Below are 20,166 nucleotides of genomic sequence, written 5' to 3'. Positions count from 1 at the left end.
GAATGACCCCCAAAAAAGAGGGAGGAGTCTGGAAAGGGGGGCAGGAAGCCCAGCCCCCCAAAACCAGCCCTGGGAAGCCTGTGCCCCCAAACCAGCCCCACAGAAAGCATCTCTGGGGTGCTGCTTGGAGGGAGGGGGGCAGTGAGACACTTGGGGGTCGCCGGAATCAATGGGGAGGACCCCCCAAAAAGAGGGAGGGGTCTGGAAGTGGAGTGGCAGAAAGAGGGGGGCAGGAAGCCGAGCGCCCCCAAACCTGCCCCATAGAATGCAGCTATGGGGAGAATGGGGGTGCTACTTTCGGAGTGGGGCAGTGGGGGACTTGGGGGTCGCCGGAATGACCCCCAAAAAGAGGGAGGAGTCCGGAAAGGGGGTGAAGGAAAGAGGGGGGCCAGGAATGGGAGAACCCCCAAACCTGCCCCATAGATAGCATCTATGGGCAGAATCGGGGTGCCGCTTTAGGTGTGGGGCAGTCAGGCACTTGGGGGTCGCCGGAATGACCCCCAAAAAGAGGGCGGAGTCTGGAAAGGGGGGCAGGAAGCCCGGCCCCCCCAAACCAGCCCTGGGAAGCCTGTGCCCCCCAAACCTGCCCCATAGATAGCATCTATGGGCAGAATCGGGGTGCCGCTTCAGGTGTGGGGCAGTGAGGCACTTGGGGGTCGCCGGAATGACCCCCCAAAAAGAGGGAGGAGTCTGGAAAGGGGGCTGACAGGAAGAGGGGAGCCAGGAAGGGGAAACCCCCAATTCTGCCCCACAGAAAGCATCTATGGGGTGCTGCTTGGAGGGAGGAGGCAGCGAGGCACTTGGGGGTCGCCGGAATCCATGGGGCGCCCCCCAAAAAAGAGGGCGGAGTCTGCAAAGGGCTCAGCAAGCCCGCCCCCCCACCCCCCCAGCCCTTGCAAGCCTCTCCCCCCAAACCTGCCCCATAGAAAGCATCTATGGGCGGAATCGGGGTGCCGCTTCAGGTGTGGGGCAGTGAGGCACTTGGGGGTCTCCGGAACGACCCCCCAAAAGAGGGAGGAGTCCGGAAAGGGGTCCGCAAGCCCCCAACCCCCAACCCAGCCCCATAGCAAAGCGCAGAGCTATGGGGGCGCCGTCTACAAAGTGGGGCGGGGATTTTGGGGGGCGGCGGGATGTGGGGCGGGAAAAGGTGGGGCGGAAAAGGTGGGGCGGGCCTGACCTGCTTCTCTTCCTCTCCTCCTTTCCCTCCTTCTTCCTTCTCCTCTCCTCCTTTTCCTCCTTCCTCCTCTCCCCCCTCGGAGCTTGGGGGGCTGGGGGTCTCCTTCATGGTTGGGGGGCTGGCTTGGGGGTCGGAGGGACGCGGCCTGCGCCTGGAGCGCGCCGCCGCCGCCGCCGAGGGAGGGCCGGGGCGCATGCGCGGCGGCGGGAGCGCGCGCGGCGAAGGAGGGAGGAAAGAAAGAATGAAAAAAGGGAAAAAAGGAGAGATAGAGAGGGAGAAAGCGCGACCCATAGATCGGGCGGGGAAGCGGCCCTAGATGGACTTGGGGGGCTGCTGGAGGACCCATAGAAGGCCCCGTCGAGACCCCTAGAAGCCCCATAGATGAGCCCTAGATGAGGCTTGGAAGCCCCCCTAAGTGACCCATAGATCGGGCGGGGAAGCGGACTTGGGGGGCTGCTGGAGGACCCATAGAAGGCCCCGTCGAGACCCCTAGAAGCCCCATAGATGAGCCCTAGATGAGGCTTGGAAGCCCCCCTAAGTGACCCATAGATCGGGCGGGGAAGCGGCCCTGGATGGACTTGGGGGGCTGCTGGAGGACCCATAGGAGGCCCCGTCGAGACCCATAGAAGCCCCATAGATGAGCCCTAGATGAGGCTTGGAAGCCCCCCTAAGTGACCCATAGATCGGGCGGGGAAGCGGCCCTAGATGGACTTGGGGGGCTGCTGGAGGACCCATAGGAGGCCCCGTCGAGACCCCTAGAGGTGGCCCTACAGGACCCATAGAAGCCCCATAGATGAGCCCTAGATGACCCATAGAAGTCCCTATAGATCGGACGTGGGAGCTGCCCTAGATGGACTTGGGGGGCTGCTGGAGGACCCATAGAAGCCCCATAGATGAGCCCTAGATGAGGCTTGGAAGCCCCCCTAAGTGACCCATAGATCGGACGGGGAAGCTGCCCTAGATGGACTTGGGGGGCTGCTGGAGGACCCATAGAAGGCCCCGTCGAGACCCCTAGAGGTGGCCCGACAGGACCCATAGAAGCCCCATAGATGAGCCCTAGATGACCCATAGAAGTCCCTCTAGATCGGACGGGGAAGCTGCCCTAGATGGACTTGGGGGGCTGGTGGAGGACCCATAGAACTCCCCCTAGATGGACTTTGGGGTGCTGCTGGAGGACCCATAGATGACTGCCCTAGATGGTCCTATGGGTCCTGCTGGAGGACCCATAGAAGGCCCCCTAGATGAGGCTTAGAAGCCGCCCTAGATGACCCATAGAAGGCCCCCTAGATGAGCCCTAGATGAGCCTTGGAAGCTGCCCTAGATGACGCATAGAAGCCCCCCTAGATGAGCCTTGGGGTCCTGCTAGATAACCCATAGAAGGCCCCCTAGATGGACTTTGGGGTCATGCTGGAGGACCCATAGAAGGCCCCCTAGATGAGGCTTAGAAGCTGCCCTAGATGACCCATAGAAGCCCCATAGATCAGCCCTGGAAGCCTCCTAGATGGACTTTGGGGTGCTGCTGGAGGACCCATAGAAGGCCCCCTAGATGACCCATAGAAATCCCCCTAGATCAGCCTTGGAAGCTGCCCTAGATGATGACCCATAGAATCCCCCCTAGATGAGCCTTGGGGTCCTGCTAGATGACCCATAGAAATCCCCCTAGAGGAGGCTTAGAAGCTGCCCTAGATGACCCCTAGATGAGCCTTGGAAGCTGCCCTAGATGACCCATAGAAGCCCCCCTAGATGAGCCTTGGGGTGCTGCTGGAGGACCCATAGAAGTCCCCCTAGATGACCCATAGAAATCCCCCTAGATCAGCCTTGGAAGCTGCCCTAGATGATGACCCATAGAATCCCCCCTAGATGAGCCTTGGGGTCCTGCTAGATGACCCATAGAAATCCCCCTAGAGGAGGCTTAGAAGCTGCCCTAGATGACCCCTAGATGAGCCTTGGAAGCTGCCCTAGATGACCCATAGAAGGCCCCCTAGATGAGCCTTAGAAGCTGCCCTAGATGACCCATAGATGGCCCCCTAGATGAGCCTTAGAAGCTGCCCTAGATGACCCATAGATGGCCCCCTAGATGAGCCTTGGAAGCTGCCCTAGATGACCCATAGATGGCCCCCTAGATGAGCCTTAGAAGCTGCCCTAGATGACCCATAGATGGCCCCCTAGATGAGCCTTAGAAGCCCCCTACATGACCCATAGATGAGCCTTAGAAGCTGCCCTAGATGGTCCTATGGGTCCTGCTGGATGACCCATAGAAGTCCCCCTAGAGGACCCATAGAAGTCAACCGAGAGGACCCATAGAAGCTCCCTAGATGAGCCATGGAAGCCCCATAGAACTGCCCCTAGATGGACTTTGGGGTCATGCTGGATGACCCATAGAAGGCCCCCTAGAGGAGGCTTAGAAGCTGCCCTAGATGACCCATAGAAGCCCCCCTAGATGAGCCTTGGGGTCCTGCTGGAGGACCCATAGAAGTCCCCCTAGATGAGGCTTGGAAGCTGCCCTAGATGACCCATAGAAGCCCCATAGATCAGCCCTGGAAGCCCCCTAGATGGACTTTGGGGTGCTGCTGGAGGACCCATAGAAGTCCCCCTAGATGACCCATAGAAGGCCCCCTAGATGAGCCTTGGAAGCTGCCCTAGATGGTCCTATGGGTCCTGCTGGATGACCCATAGAAGTCCCCCTAGATGAGCAATATAAGCCCCATAGAACTCCCCCTTGATGACCCATAGAAGCACCATAGAAGTCCCTCTAGATGACCCATAGAATTTCCTCTAGATGACCCATAGACCTCCCCCAGATGACCCATAGAAGTCCCCCTAGATGACCCATAGAAGCTGCCCTAGATGACCCATAGAACTCCCCCTAGATGACCCATAGAAGCTGCCCTAGATGACCCATAGAACTCCCCCTAAATGACCCCTAGATGCACCTTGGGGACCCCCAGGGGCCCAAGAGACAATCCGTGGGGTGGGATGGATGACCCACGGCTCCCCCCGCTCTGCCCTTGTAGGATTCCCCCACTGAATGCCAGAAAGTGTGGGGCAGGAGCCAAAGCTCAGACCCCTAACTCTGACCCCCAACCTTAAGGCCTAACCCTAACACAAGCCCCTGACCCCCAAGGCCTGACCCCTAACCCCCGACTCGAAGGCCTGACCCCTAACCCCCGACTCAAAGGCCTGACCCCTAACCCCCAACTCAAAGGCCTGACCCCTAACCCCCAACACCTAACCTCTAACCCCTAACCCCCATGCATGACCTCTAACCCCCAATGCCTGACCCCTAACCCCCAACGCCTGACCCCCAACACCTAACCTCTAACCCCTAACCCCCCATGCCTGACCTCTAACCCTTCCCTCTAACCCCCATGCCTGACCTCTAACCCTTCCCTCTAACCCCCATGCCTGACCTCTAACCCTGACCCCTAACCCCCAATGCCTGACCTCTAACCCTGACCCCTAACCCCCAATGCCTGACCCCTAACCCTTGCCTCTAACTCTAACCTTCGACCCTAAGGCCTAATCTCTAACCCTAACACCCCTAACCCTTCATGCCTGACCTCTAACTCAAACCCCCAACCCAACGCTAATGCCTAACCCCTAACCTCTAACCCCCAACCCTAACACAAACCCCTCACCCCTGACCTCTAACCCTTGCCTCTAACCCCCAATGCCTGACCTCTAACCCCCCAACCCTAACGCCTGACCTCTAACCCTTGCCTCTAGCTCTAACCCCAACCCAACCCTAATGCCTAACCCCTAACCTCTAACCCCTAACCCTTAACCCCTCACCCCTGACCTCTAACCCTTGCCTCTAGCTCTAACCCCCAACCCAACTCTAATGCCTGACCTCTAACCCAAACCCAAACCCCTAACCTCTACCTCTAACCCCCAGCCCTAAGGCCTGACCTCTAACCCCCAATGCCTGACCTCTAACCCTAACAGAAACCCCTAACCCTTAATGCCTGACCCCTAACCCTGACCTCTATCTCTAACCCCCAACCCAACCCTAACGCCTGACCTCTAACCTTAACCCCTAACCCCCAATGCCTGACCTCTAACCCTTCCCTCTAACCCCCAATGCCTGACCTCTAACACAAACCCCTAACCCCTAAGGCCTGACCCCTAACCTCTAACCCCCAACCCTAACACAAGCCCCTAACCCCCAATGCCTGACCCCTAACCCTTGCCTCTAACTCTAACCTTCGGCCCTAAGGCCTAATCTCTAACCCTAACCCCCCCTAACCCCTCACGCCTGACCTCTAACCCTGACCTCTAACTCAAACCCCCAACCCTCAGGCCTGACCTCTAACCCCAACCCAACGCTAATGCCTAACCCCTAACCTCTAACCCCCAACCCTAACACAAACCCCTAACCCCCAATGCCTAACCTCTAACCCTAACACAAACCCCTAACCCCTGACCTCTAACCCCAATGCCTGACCCCTAACCTCTAACCCCCAACCCTAACACCAACCCCTAACCCCCAATGCCTGACCTCTAACCCTAACACAAACCCCTAATGCCTGACCTCTAACACACACCCCTAACCCCTAATGCCTAACCTCTAGCCCTTACCTCTCCCTCTAACCCCCAACCCAATCCTAACGCCTGACCTCTAACCCTAACACAAACCCCTGACCCCTAACCTCTAACCCCTAACCCTGACCCCTAACCCCCAATGCCTGACCTCTAACCCTAACTCAAACCCCTAACCCCTGACCTCTAACCCCAATGCCGGGCCTCTAGCCCTAAACTCTAACCCTAACCCCCCGAACCCCCAATGCCTGACCCCTAACCCTGACCTCTAACTCAAACCCCCAACCCTCAGGCCTGACCTCTAACCCTAACACAACCCCCTAACCCCCACTGCCTGACCTCTAACCCTGACCTCTAACCCCCACCCAAACTCTTATGCCTGACCTCTAACCCTAACACATACCCCTAACCTCTAACCCTTCCCTCTACCTCTAACCCCCAACCCTAACACAACCCCCCCACCCTAAGGCCTGACCTCTAACCCTAACACCAACCCCTAACCCCCAATGCCTGACCCCTAACCCTTGCCTCTAACTCTAACCTTCGGCCCTAAGGCCTAATCTCTAACCCTAACACCCCTAGCCCTTCATGCCTGACCCCTAACCCTGACCTCTAACCCCCAATGCCTGACCTCTAACCCTAACACAGACCCCGAACCTCTAACCCTTCCCTCTAACTCGAACCCCCAACCCAACGCGAATGCCTAACCTCTATCCCTAACCCCCAACACAAACCCCTAACCTCTAACCCTTAACCATGAAGGCCTGACCCCTAACCCGAACACAAACCCCTAACCTCTACCTCGAACCCCCAACCCAACTCTAAGGCCTAACCCCTAACGCCTGACCTCTAACCCCCAACCCTAAGACAAACCCCCCACCCTAATGCCTGACCTCTAACCCTAACCCAAACACAAACCCCTAACCTCTACCTCGAACCCCCAACCCCCAATGCCTGACCTCTAACACAAACCCCTAACCCCTAATGCCTAACCTCGAACCCTTGCCTCTACCTCTAACCCCCAACCCTAAGGCCTGACCTCTAACACAAACCCCTAACCTCTACCTCTAACCCTAAGGCCTGACCTCTAACTCGAACCCCCAACCCAACGCTAATCCCTAACCCCTAACCTCTAACCCCCAACCCTAACACAAGCCCCTAACCCCCAATGCCTGACCTCTAACCCTAACACAAACCCCTAACCCCTGACCTCTAACCCCAATGCGTGACCCCTAACCCTTGCCTCTAACTCTAACCTTCGGCCCTAAGGCCTAATCTCTAACCCTAACCCCCCTAACCCCTCACGCCTGACCTCTAACCCTGACCCCTAACCCCCAATGCCTGACCTCTAACCCTAACACAGACCCCTAACCCCCAATGCCTGACCTCTAACCCTTCCCTCTAACCCCCAATGCCTGACCTCTAACACAAACCCCTAAGGCCTGACCCCTAACCTCTAACCCCCAACCCTAACACAAGCCCCTAACCCCCAATGCCTGACCTCTAACCCTAACACAAACCCCTAACCCCTGACCTCTAACCCCAATGCCTGACCCCTAACCCTTGCCTCTAACTCTAACCTTCGGCCCTAAGGCCTAATCTCTAACCCTAACCCCCCTAACCCCTCACGCCTGACCTCTAACCCTGACCCCTAACCCCCAATGCCTGACCTCTAACCCTAACACAGACCCCTAACCCCCAATGCCTGACCTCTAACCCTAACACAGACCCCTAACCCCCAATGCCTGACCTCTAACCCTTCCCTCTAACCCCCAATGCCTGACCTCTAACACAAACCCCTAAGGCCTGACCCCTAACCTCTAACCCCCAACCCTAACACAAGCCCCTAACCCCCAATGCCTGACCTCTAACCCTAACACAAACCCCTAACCCCTGACCTCTAACCCCCAATGCCTGACCCCTAACCCTTGCCTCTAACTCTAACCTTCGGCCCTAAGGCCTAATCTCTAACCCTAACCCCCCTAACCCCTCACGCCTGACCTCTAACCCTGACCCCTAACCCCCAATGCCTGACCTCTAACCCTAACACAGACCCCTAACCCCCAATGCCTGACCTCTAACCCTAACACAGACCCCTAACCCCCAATGCCTGACCTCTAACCCTTCCCTCTAACCCCCAATGCCTGACCTCTAACACAAACCCCTAAGGCCTGACCCCTAACCTCTAACCCCCAACCCTAACACAAGCCCCTAACCCCCAATGCCTGACCTCTAACCCTAACACAAACCCCTAACCCCTGACCTCTAACCCCCAATGCCTGACCCCTAACCCTTGCCTCTAACTCTAACCTTCGGCCCTAAGGCCTAATCTCTAACCCTAACCCCCCTAACCCCTCACGCCTGACCTCTAACCCTGACCCCTAACCCCCAATGCCTGACCTCTAACCCTAACACAGACCCCTAACCCCCAATGCCTGACCTCTAACCCTAACACAGACCCCTAACCCCCAATGCCTGACCTCTAACCCTTCCCTCTAACCCCCAATGCCTGACCTCTAACACAAACCCCTAAGGCCTGACCCCTAACCTCTAACCCCCAACCCTAACACAAGCCCCTAACCCCCAATGCCTGACCTCTAACCCTAACACAAACCCCTAACCCCTGACCTCTAACCCCCAATGCCTGACCCCTAACCCTTGCCTCTAACTCTAACCTTCGGCCCTAAGGCCTAATCTCTAACCCTAACCCCCCTAACCCCTCACGCCTGACCTCTAACCCTGACCCCTAACCCCCAATGCCTGACCTCTAACCCTAACACAGACCCCTAACCCCCAATGCCTGACCTCTAACCCTTCCCTCTAACCCCCAATGCCTGACCTCTAACACAAACCCCTAAGGCCTGACCCCTAACCTCTAACCCCCAACCCTAACACAAGCCCCTAACCCCCAATGCCTGACCTCTAACCCTAACACAAACCCCTAACCCCTGACCTCTAACCCCCAATGCCTGACCCCTAACCCTTGCCTCTAACTCTAACCTTCGGCCCTAAGGCCTAATCTCTAACCCTAACCCCCCTAACCCCTCACGCCTGACCTCTAACCCTGACCCCTAACCCCCAATGCCTGACCTCTAACCCTAACACAGACCCCTAACCCCCAATGCCTGACCTCTAACCCTTCCCTCTAACCCCCAATGCCTGACCTCTAACACAAACCCCTAAGGCCTGACCCCTAACCTCTAACCCCCAACCCTAACACAAGCCCCTAACCCCCAATGCCTGACCTCTAACCCTAACACAAACCCCTAACCCCTGACCTCTAACCCCAATGCCTGACCCCTAACCCTTGCCTCTAACTCTAACCTTCGGCCCTAAGGCCTAATCTCTAACCCTAACCCCCCTAACCCCTCACGCCTGACCTCTAACCCTAACACCAACCTTATTTTAATATTTGTTTTGTTGATTTTATTATTTATTTCATTTATTTCATTTATTTCATTTATTTCATTTCATTTCATTTATTATTTCATTTCAATTTATGTTTTTCATTTTATTTCATTTCTTTCATTTCATTTATTCTTTTATTTCATTGTATTTCGTTTCCTTTTATCTGTTTTATTTTATTTTTTTTTTCATTTCATTTCTTTCATTTCATTTCATTCATTTTATTTATTTCATTTCATTTATTTCATTTTATTTCATTTACTTCATTTTATTTCATTTTATTTATTATTTCATTTTATTTTATTTCATTTCATTTATTTTATTTTATTTCATTTTATTTCATTTTATTTCATTTTATTTATTATTTCATTTTATTTCATTTTATTTATTATTTTATTTCATTTCATTTATTTCATTTTATTTATTATTTTATTTCATTGTATTTCGTTTCCTTTTATCTATTTTATTTTATTTTCATTTCATTTCTTTCATTTCATTTCATTCATTTGATTTCATTTATTTCACTTATTTCATTTCATTTTATTTATTTATTTCATTTTATTTCATTTACTTCATTTTATTTCATTTTATTTATTATTTCATTTTATTTCATTTCATTTCATTTTATTTCATTTTATTTCATTTTATTTATTATTTCATTTCATTTTATTTCATTTCATTTCATTTATTATTTTATTTCATTTCATTTATTTCATTTTATTTCATTCCTTTCATTTCATTTAAGGCCCCGCCCTTCTCGCCTTATAAGGAGCGGAGAGGCGGGAAAGAGCAGTGAGGCCCCGCCCTTTTCGCCTTATAAGGAGCGGAGAGGCGGGAAAGAGCAGTGAGGCCCCGCCCTTTTCGCCTTATAAGGAAAGGCCAGGCGGGATAGCGAAGAGGCTGGAGATGGCAGGGAGGCCACGCCCTTTCCCCCTTATAAGGAGCGGGGAGGAGGAATGGAGCCGGGAGGCCCCGCCCTTTTTGCCTTATAAGGAAAGGCCAGGCGGGACAGCGCAGGCAGGCCCCGCCCCTCGCTCCTAATAAGGAGCGGCGAGGCGAGAAAGGGGCAGGGAGGCCACGCCTTTTTCGCCTTATAAGGAGCGGGATGGCGCCAGGAGGCCCCGCCCTTCTCGCCTTATAAGGGCAACGCGGGGGGGGTTGAGCGGCGTGACGTCACAGGGAGGCGCCGGCGCCTTTCGTAAGCCAGGCCTGAGGGGAGGAAGGGGCGGGGCCTAAGGGAGCACTTCCGGGCGAGAGGCTGAGGCGGTGAGCGGGGGAGACTTGGGGGGCGAAGAGGGGAGCCGGACCCCCTGGCGAAAGGTGGGGCGGGAGCATAGAGGCGGGAGGCCCGGAGTCCTAGAAGGGCCGGGCCCCCAGAAGGGAAGGCCCGAGTGGAATGGGGGAGCATAGAGAGGGAAGGGGCCTCTCTAGGTCCTCCAGGCCTTGGTTAGGGGATCATAGAGAGGGAAGGGGCCCCTCCGGGTCATCCAGCCTGACCCCCTGGCCAAGGGTGGGGCGGGGAGCATAGAGGCGGGAGGCCTGGAAGCCTAGAAGGGTCGGGGCCAGAAGGGAAGGCCCGAGTGTCATGGGGGACCATAGAGAGGGAAGGGGCCTCTCTAGGTCCTCCAGGCCTTGATTAGGGGAGCATAGAGAGGGAAGGGGCCTCTCTAGGTCCTCCAGGCCTTGATTAGGGGAGCATAGAGAGGGAAGGCGTCCCTCTCTAGGACATCCAGGCGGTTCGGAGGGGACCATAGGGACGGGAGGCCTGGAGTCCTAGAAGGGAAGGCCCGAGGGCCTGGGAAGGGGGACGATAGAGAGGGAAGGGGCCTCTCTAGGTCCTCCAGGCGCGTATTATGGGATCATAGAGAGGGAAGGGACTCCTCCGGGTCATCCAGCCTGACCCCCTGGCCAAGGGTGGCGAGGGGAGCATAGAGGCGGGAGGGCCTGGGAAGGGGGATGATAGAGAGGGAAGGGGCCTCTCTAGGTGCTCCAGGCGCTTCTGAGGGGACAATAGAGGCGGGAGGGCCGGAGTCCTAGAAGGGTCGGGCCCAGAAGGGGAGGGCCGGGGAATGGGGGGTCATAGAGAGCGAAGGGGCCTCTAGGTCCTCCAGCGCTTGTTAGGGGATCATGGGGAGGGAAGGCGTCCCTCTAGGACACCCAGGCGGTTGGGAGGGGATCATAGAGAGGGAAGGGACCCCTCCGGGTCATCCAGCCTGACCCCCTTGCAAGGGACCATAGAGAGGGAAGGAACCCCTTGGGGACCATAGATAGGGAAGGGGGCCTCTCTAGGTCCTCCAGGCCTTTATTAGGGGATCATAGAGAGGGAAGGGATCCCTCCAGGTCATCCAGCCTGACCCCCTTGCAAGAGACCATAGAGACAGAAGGCCCAGAATCCTAGAAGGCTCGAGCCAGAAGGGAACGCCCCTGGTCATCCAGCCTGACCCCTTTGCAAGGGACCATAGAGAGGGAAGGGGCCTCTCTAGGACATCCAGGGTGTTATTAGGGGACCATAGAGAGGGAAGGGACCCCTCCAGGTCATCCAGCCTGACTCCCTGGCAAGGGACCATAGAGAGGGAAGGGGCCTCTCTAGGACATCCAGGGTGTTGTTATGGGACTATAGAGAGGGAAGGGGGCCTCTCTGGGTCCTCCAGGCGCCTCTCATGGGATCATGGAGAGGGAAGGGACCACTCCGGGTCATCCAGCCTGACCCCCTGGTAAGGGGCTAATTGGGGATCATAGAGAGGGAAGGGACCTCTCTAGGACATCCAGGTGGTTCTAAGGGCATCATAGAGAAGGAAGGGACCTCTCTAGGACATCCAGGTGGTTATAAGGGGGCAATAGAGGCGGGAGGGTCCTCTCCGGGTCATCCAGCCTGACCCCTTGGCGAAGGGTTATGGGGGGATCATAGTGACGGAAGGCACAGAATCCTAGAAGGGAAGCCCCCAGGGTCATCCAGCCTGACCCCCGTGTCATGGGTTAAGGGGAACATAGAGAGGGAAGGGGGCCTCTCTAGGTCCTCCAGGCGGTTCTGAGGGGAGCATAGAGAGGGAAGGGAGCCCTCCGGGTCATCCAGCCTGACCCCCCTGGCAAGAGACCATCGAGAGAGAAGGCCCAGAATCCTAGAAGGCTCGAGCCAGAAGGGATCCCTCCGGGTCATCCAGCCTGACCCCCTTGCAAGGGAATATTGGAGGACCATAGACACGGGAGGCACAGAATCCTAGAAGGGAACCCCCCTCCCGCTCATCCAGTCAGACCCACTTGCAAGGGACCATAGAGAGGGAAGGGGCCTCTCTAGGACATCCAGGCTGTTATTAGGGGACCATAAAGAGGGAAGGGACCCCTCCGGGTCATCCAGCCTGACCCCCTTGCAAGGGACCATAGAGAGGGAAGGGTCGAGCCAGAAGGGAAGCCTCACGGTCATCCAGCCTGACCCCCTGGCAAGGGGATAATTGGGGATCATAGAGAGGGAAGGGGCCTCTCTGGGTCCTCCAGGCCTTTATTAGGGGATCATAGAGAGGGAAGGGACCCCTCCGGGTCATCCAGCCTGACCCCCTGGAGCATAGAGACGGGGGGACAGAAGCCTAGAAGGGAAGGCCCCGAGGGTCTGGCGAGGGGGTATGAGGGGAGCATAGAGAGGGAAGGGGCCCCTCCAGGTCATCCAGCCTGACCCCCTTGCAAAGGGACCATAGAGAGGGAAGGGTCGAGCCAGAAGGGAAGCCTCAGGGTCATCCAGCCTGACCCCCTGGCAAGGGGATAATTGGGGATCATAGAGATGGAAGGCACAGATTCCTAGAAGGCTCGAGCCAGAAGGGGACCCTCCAGGTCATCCAGCCTGACCCCCTTGGAAGGGAATATTAGAGGACCACGGACACGGCAGGTACAGAATCCTAGAAGGACTGAGCCAGAAGGGAAGCCCCGAGGGTCTGGGGATCATAGAGAGAGAAGGGACTTCTCCAGGGGACCATAGAGAGGGAAGGGACCCCTCCAGGACATCCAGCCTGACCCGCTTGCAAAGGGTTATGAGGCGACCACAGAGACAGATTCCACAGAATCCTAGAAGGCTTGAGCCAGAAGGGATCCAGCCTGACCCCCTTGCAAGACCATAGAGAGGGAAGGGACCCCTTCAGGTCATCCAGCCTGACCCCCCTTGGAAGGGAATATTAAGAGGACCATGGACACGGGAGGCACAGAATCCTAGAAGGGTCGAGCCAGAAGGGAACCCTCCGGGTCATCCAGCCTGACCCCCTTGCAAGGGACCATAGAGAGGGAAGGGATCTCTCTAGGACATCCAGGCGGTTATGGGGGGACCATAGAGAGGGAAGGGGGCCTCTCTAGGTCCTCCAGGCAGTTATGAGGGGACCATAGAGCGGGAAGGGACCTCTCTAGGTCCTCCAGGCAGTTATGAGGGGACCATAGAGAGGGAAGGGGCCTCTCTAGGTCCTCCAGGCACTTATTAGGGGATCGTAGAGAGGAAAGACACAGAATCCTAGAAGGATCGAGCCACAAGGGAACCCTCCAGGTCATCCAGCCTGGCCCCCTTGGAAGGGGTTAGACCATAGAGATGGGAGGGCCCAGAATCCTAGAAGGGGCCTCTCTAGGTCCTCCAGGTGGTTGTTGGGGATCATAGAGAGGGAAGGGAACCCTCCCGGTCATCCAGCCTGACCCCCTTGGCAGCGGTTAGACCATAGAGAGGGAAGAAGAAGAACCTGTGCTCCGAGTGTGGTTATTCGGGAACCATAGAGAGGGAAGGCTCAGAATCCTAGAAGGCTCGAGCCAGAAGGGAATCCTCCAGGTCATCCGGCCTGACCTCTTTGCAAGGGATCATAGAGAGGGAAGGAATGGCTATAGGTCCTCCAGGCGGTTATGAGGGGATCATAGAGAGGGAAGGGATCTCTCTAGGACATCCAGGCGGTTATTGGGGGATCATAGAGAGGGAAGGGAATCCTCCAGGTCATCCAGCCTGACCCCTTGGCAAGGGACCATAGAGAGAGAAGGGGCCTCTCTAGGTTATCCTGGCGGTTGTGAGGGGACCATAGAGAGGGAAGGGGCCTCTCTAGGACATCCAGGCAATTATGAGGGGACCATAGAGAGGGAATGGCCTCTCTAGGACATCCAGGCAGTTATGAGGGGATCAGAGAGAGGAAGGCAGTCCTCCAGGTCATCCAGCCTGACCCCCTTGCAAGGGACCATAGAGAGGGAAGGGACCTCTCTAGGTCCTCCAGGCGCTTATTAGGGGATCATAGAGAGGAAAGACACAGAATCCTAGAAGGCTCGAGCCAGAAGGGATCCAGCCTGACCCCCTTGCAAGACCATAGAGAGGGAAGGGACCCCTTCAGGTCATCCAGCCTGACCCCCCTTGGAAGGGAACATTAGAGGACCATGGACACGGGAGGCGCAGAATCCTAGAAGGGTCGAGCCAGAAGGGAACCCTCCGGGTCATCCAGCCTGACCCCCTTGCAAGGGACCATAGAGAGGGAAGGGGCCTCTCTAGGACATCCAGGCGGTTATGGGGGGACCATAGAGAGGGAAGGGGGCCTCTCTAGGTCCTCCAGGCAGTTATGAGGGGACCATAGAGCGGGAAGGGGCCTCTCTAGGTCCTCCAGGCAGTTATGAGGGGACCATAGAGAGGGAAGGGGCCTCTCTAGGTCCTCCAGGCACTTATTAGGGGATCGTAGAGAGGAAAGACACAGAATCCTAGAAGGATCGAGCCACAAGGGAACCCTCCAGGTCATCCAGCCTGGCCCCCTTGCAAGAGACCATAGAGCAGAAGGCTCCAGGTGGTTGTTGGGGATCATAGAGAGGGAAGGGAACCCTCCCGGTCATCCAGCCTGACCCCCTTGGAAGGGGTTAGACCATAGAGATGGAGGGCCCAGAATCCTAGAAGGGGCCTCTCTAGGTCCTCCAGGTGGTTGTTGGGGATCATAGAGAGGGAAGGGAACCCTCCCGGTCATCCAGCCTGACCCCCTTGGCAGCGGTTAGACCATAGAGAGGGAAGAAGAAGAACCTGTGCTCCGAGTGCGGTTATTCGGGAACCATAGAGAGGGAAGGCTCAGAATCCTAGAAGGCTCGAGCCAGAAGGGAATCCTCCAGGTCATCCGGCCTGACCTCTTTGCAAGGGATCATAGAGAGGGAAGGAACGGCTATAGGTCCTCCAGGCGGTTATGAGGGGATCATAGAGAGGAAAGGGAATCCTCCAGGTCATCCAGCCTGACCCCTTGACAAGGGACCATAGAGAGAGAAGGGGCCTCTCTAGGTTATCCTGGCGGTTGTGAGGGGACCATAGAGAGGGAAGGGGCCTCTCTAGGACATCCAGGCAATTATGAGGGGACCATAGAGAGGGAATGGCCTCTCTAGGACATCCAGGCAGTTATGAGGGGATCAGAGAGAGGAAGGCAGTCCTCCAGGTCATCCAGCCTGACCCCCTTGCAAGGGACCATAGAGAGGGAAGGGACCTCTCTAGGTCCTCCAGGCGCTTATTAGGGGATCATAGAGAGGAAAGACACAGAATCCTAGAAGGCTCGAGCCAGAAGGGATCCAGCCTGACCCCCTTGCAAGACCATAGAGAGGGAAGGGACCCCTTCAGGTCATCCAGCCTGACCCCCCTTGGAAGGGAATATTAGAGGACCATGGACACGGGAGGCGCAGAATCCTAGAAGGGTCGAGCCAGAAGGGAACCCTCCGGGTCATCCAGCCTGACCCCCTTGCAAGGGACCATAGAGAGGGAAGGGGCCTCTCTAGGACATCCAGGCGGTTATGTACCTGACCCCGAAACGATTACTCCCTTCCAGGGCGCCGCTTCCCCCCACAATTCACCCCATGGCGGCCTCCGGATCCCTTTTAATAATAATAGTAATAATAGTAATAGTAATAGCAGTAGTAGTAGTAGTAGTAGTAGTAGTGATAATGTACCTGACCCCGAAACGATTACTCCCTTCCAGGGCGCCGCTTCCCCCCACAATTCACCCCATGGCGGCGGCCGGATCCCTTTTAATACTAGTGGTAGTAGTAATAGTGGTGGTAGTAGTAATAATAGTAGTAGTAGTAGTAATAATAATAATGGTAATAATATACCTGACCCTGAAACTATTACTCCCTTCCAGGGCGCCGCTTCCCCCCACAACTCACCCCATAGCTGCAGCCAGATACCTTTTAGTAGTAGTAGTAGTAGTAGTAGTAGTAGTAGTAGTAGTAATAATGTACCTGACCCCGAATCTATTACTCCCTTCCAGGGCGCCGCTTCCCCCCACAAATCACCCCATGGCAGCGGCCGGATCCCTTTTAATAATAATAGTAATAGTAATACTAATAGTAGTAGTAGTAGTAGTAGTAGTAATACTGATAATGTACCTGACCCCGAAACGATTACTCCCTTCCAGGGCGCCGCTTCCCCCCACAATTCACCCCATGGCGGCCTCCGGATCCCTTTTAGTAGTAGTAGTAGTAGTAGTAGTAGTAGTAGTAGTAGTAGTGATAGTGATAGTGATAGTAGTAATAATAGTAATAATGTACCTGACCCCGAAACTATTACTCCCTTCCAGGGCGCCGCTTCCCCCCACAATTCACCCCATGGCGGCGGCCGGATCCCTTTTAATACTAGCGGTGGTAGTAATAGTGGTGGTAGTAGTAATAATAGTAGTAGTAGTAGTAATAATGGTAATAATATACCTGACCCTGAAACTATTACTCCCTTCCAGGGCGCCGCTTCCCCCCACAACTCACCCCATAGCTGCAGCCAGATACCTTTTAATAGTAATAGTAGTAGTAGTAGTAGTAGTAGTAGTAATGTACCTGACCCCGAATCTATTACTCCCTTCCAGGGCGCCGCTTCCCCCCACAAATCACCCCATGGCAGCGGCCGGATCCCTTTTAATAATAATAGTAATAGTAATACTAATAGTAGTAGTAGTAGTAGTAGTAGTAGTAATACTGATAATGTACCTGACCCCGAAACGATTGCTCCCTTCCAGGGCGCCGCTTCACCCCACAATTCACCCCATGGCGGCCTCCGGATCCCTTTCAATAGTAGTAGTAGTAGTAGTAGTAGTAGTAGTAGTAATAGTAGTAATAGTAGTAATAGTGATAGTGATAGTAGTAATAATAGTAATAATGTACCTGACCCCGAAACTATTACTCCCTTCCAGGGCGCCGCTTCCCCCCACAATTCACCCCATGGCGGCGGCCGGATCCCTTTTAATACTAGTGGTGGTAGTAATAGTGGTGGTAGTAGTAATAATAGTAGTAGTAGTAATAATAATGGTAATAATATACCTGACCCTGAAACTATTACTCCCTTCCAGGGCGCCGCTTCCCCCCACAACTCACCCCATAGCTGCGGCCAGATCCCTTTTAAAAATTATAGTAATAGCAATAGTAGTAGTAATAATAGTAGTAGTAGCAATAGTAGTAGTAGTAGTAATGTACCTGACCCCGAAACTATTACTCCCTTCCAGGGCGCCGCTCCACCCCACAACTCACCCCATGGCGGCCTCCGGATCCTGCACCCCGCCCGGCTCCCTGGAGGCCCCGCTCCCCGGCTTCCCCAAGGCCATCCTGCGGGCCGAGGTGCAAGGCAAGTACCTCTGCTCCGAGTGCGAGGATCTGCTGCGCCGCCCCTTCCAGGCCCAGTGCGGCCACCGCTATTGCGCCTACTGCCTGAAGAAGCTGGTGGGGTGAGTATTTTTTGGGGGGGTCCGGGACCAGGGATACCAAAGTAGTAGTAGTAGTAGTAGTCGTAATAAAAATAAGAAGAAGAAGAAGAAGAAGAAGAATAGTAGTAGTAGTAGTAAGTAGTAATAGTAGTAGTAATAAAAATAAGAAGAATAAGAAGAGTAGTAGTAGCAAGCAGTAGTAGTAATAAAAATAAGAAGAACAGTAGTAGTAGTAGTAAGTAGTAGTAGTAATAAAAATAAGAATAAGAATAGTAGCAGTATTAGTAAGTAGTAGTAGTAATAAGAATAAGAATAAGAAGAGTAGTAGTAGTAGTAAGTAGTAGTAATAATAATAGTAGTAGTAGTAATAAAAATAATAAGAAGAATAAGAATAGTAGTAAGTAGTAGTAATAAAATAATAAGAATAAGAATAGTAGTAGTAAGTAGTAGTAGTAGTAATAATAGTAGTAGTAGTAGTAGTAGTAGTAAGTAGTTGTAATAAAAATAATAATAAGAAGAAGAGTAGTAGTAAGTAGTAGTAGTAGTAATAAAAATATTAATAATAAGAATAGTAGTAGTAGTAACAACAACAACAAACAACAACAGGAAGAGGAGGAGAAGTAACAACAACAAGAAGAAGAACAACAATAGTAAGGAGGAGGAGGAGGAGGATAGTAGTAACAACAACAACAACAACAACAACAACAACAACAACAACAACACAATAGTAAGAGGAGGAGGAGGAACAATAGTATTAATATTAATAATAAGAGTAGTAGTAGTAAGAGGAGGAGGAGAGTAATAGTAACAACAACAACAACAACAACAACAACAACAACAACAACAACAGAAGAAGAGTATTAGTAGTAGTAGTAGTAGTAGTAACAACAACAACAACAACAACAATAGGAAGAAGAGGAAGAAGAAGAGGAGGAGGAGTAACAACAACAAGAAGAACAACAACAAGAACAACAACAATAGTAAGGAGGAGGATAGTAGTAGTAGTAGTAACAACAACAACAACAACAACAACAGGAAGAGGAGGAGGAGGAGGAACAATAGTATTGATATTAATAATAAGAGTAGTAGTAGTAAGAGGAGGAGGAGGAGAATAGTAGTAGTAACAGCAATAGGAAGAAGAGGAGGAGGAGGAGGAGGAGGAGGAGGAGGAGGAGGAGGAGGAGGAACAAGAACAAGAACAACAACAATAGTAAGGAGGAGGAGGAGGATAGTAGTAGTAGTAACAACAAAACAAGAGGAGGAGGAGGAGGAACAATAGTATTAATATAAGTAGTAGTAGTAGTAGTAGTAACAACAGGAGGAGGAGGAGGAGGAGATGAAGAAGAAGAAGAAGAAGAAGAAGAAGAAGAAGAAGAAGAAGAAGAAGAGTAATAGTCGTAGTAATACTAAATACTAAAATGCTGCTATTATTATTATTATTATTATTATTATTATTATTATTATTATTATTATTATTATTATTATTATTATACCGGACTGTGTCAAGCGGGATCAAACATCCTATGAATAGGAGATATTTTTGTATGGAAATCAGCATCCAAAATAAATAATAATAATAATAATAATAATAATAATAATAATAATAATAATAGAAATACACCGGACTATATCAAGCGGGAGAAAACACCGTCTGAACAGGAGAGATTTTTGTGTGTGTCCATCAGCCCGGCCTGGGATCCCTAATAATAATAATAATAATAATAATAATAGTAGTAGTAGTAGTAGTAATAGTAATAATAATAGTAATAATAAGCTTTCCTCTCTCTCCCCGCAGTTCGGGGCCCCTGCCCTGCGCCGCCTGCCTCCGGGAAGGGCTGTACGAAGAGGGCGTCTCCGTCTTGGACAGCGGCACGGTGAGCGGAATATTTTATTATTATTATTATTATTATTATTATTATTATTATTATTATTATTATTATTATTATTATTATTATTATTATATCTCTTGCCGCTTCTCTTCCAGGCTATTTATTATTATTATTACTACTACTACTACTACTATTAGTATTATTATTATTATTATTATTATTATTACTACTACTACTGTTATTGTTATTGTTATTGTTATTATATCTCTTGCCGCTTCTCTTCAAGGCCATTATTATTATTATTATTATTATTATTATTATTATTATTATTATTATTATTATTATTATTATTATATCTCTTGCCGCTTCCAGGCTTTATTATTATTATTATTATTATTATTATTATTATTATTATTATTATTATTATTATTATTATATCTCTTGCCGCTTCTCTTCCAGGCTATTTATTATTATTACTACTACTACTACTACTACTATTATTATTATTATTATTATTACTACTACTGTTATTGTTATTATTATTGTTATTATTATTATATCTCTTGCC

General features: G+C 52.4%; 2 protein-coding genes across 2 annotated transcripts in view; one reads left to right on the top strand and one right to left on the bottom strand.

The window, feature by feature from the left end:
* LOC114590070 (uncharacterized) overlaps positions 1-1,372 on the bottom strand; it is a 41,135-nt gene extending 39,763 nt beyond the window's left edge. The window contains exon 1 of the mRNA XM_077922652.1: positions 1,178-1,372. Within this exon, the coding sequence (XP_077778778.1) occupies positions 1,178-1,372 (195 nt within the window). The remainder of the gene's footprint in view (positions 1-1,177) is intronic.
* Positions 1,373-17,599: 16,227 nt separating this feature from the next.
* LOC144326126 (TNF receptor-associated factor 2-like) overlaps positions 17,600-20,166 on the top strand; it is a 31,415-nt gene continuing 28,848 nt past the window's right edge. Inside the window, exons 1-2 of the mRNA XM_077922255.1 lie at positions 17,600-17,790; positions 19,565-19,643. Of these exons, the coding sequence (XP_077778381.1) occupies positions 17,600-17,790; positions 19,565-19,643 (270 nt within the window). The remainder of the gene's footprint in view (positions 17,791-19,564; positions 19,644-20,166) is intronic.

This window comes from Podarcis muralis, chromosome Z, assembly GCF_964188315.1.
Source record: "Podarcis muralis chromosome Z, rPodMur119.hap1.1, whole genome shotgun sequence".
In the NCBI taxonomy this organism is placed as follows: Eukaryota; Metazoa; Chordata; class Lepidosauria; order Squamata; family Lacertidae; genus Podarcis; species Podarcis muralis.
Note: the sequence above shows the minus strand (reverse complement) of the source record. Positions and strands in the feature narration are given on the sequence as shown.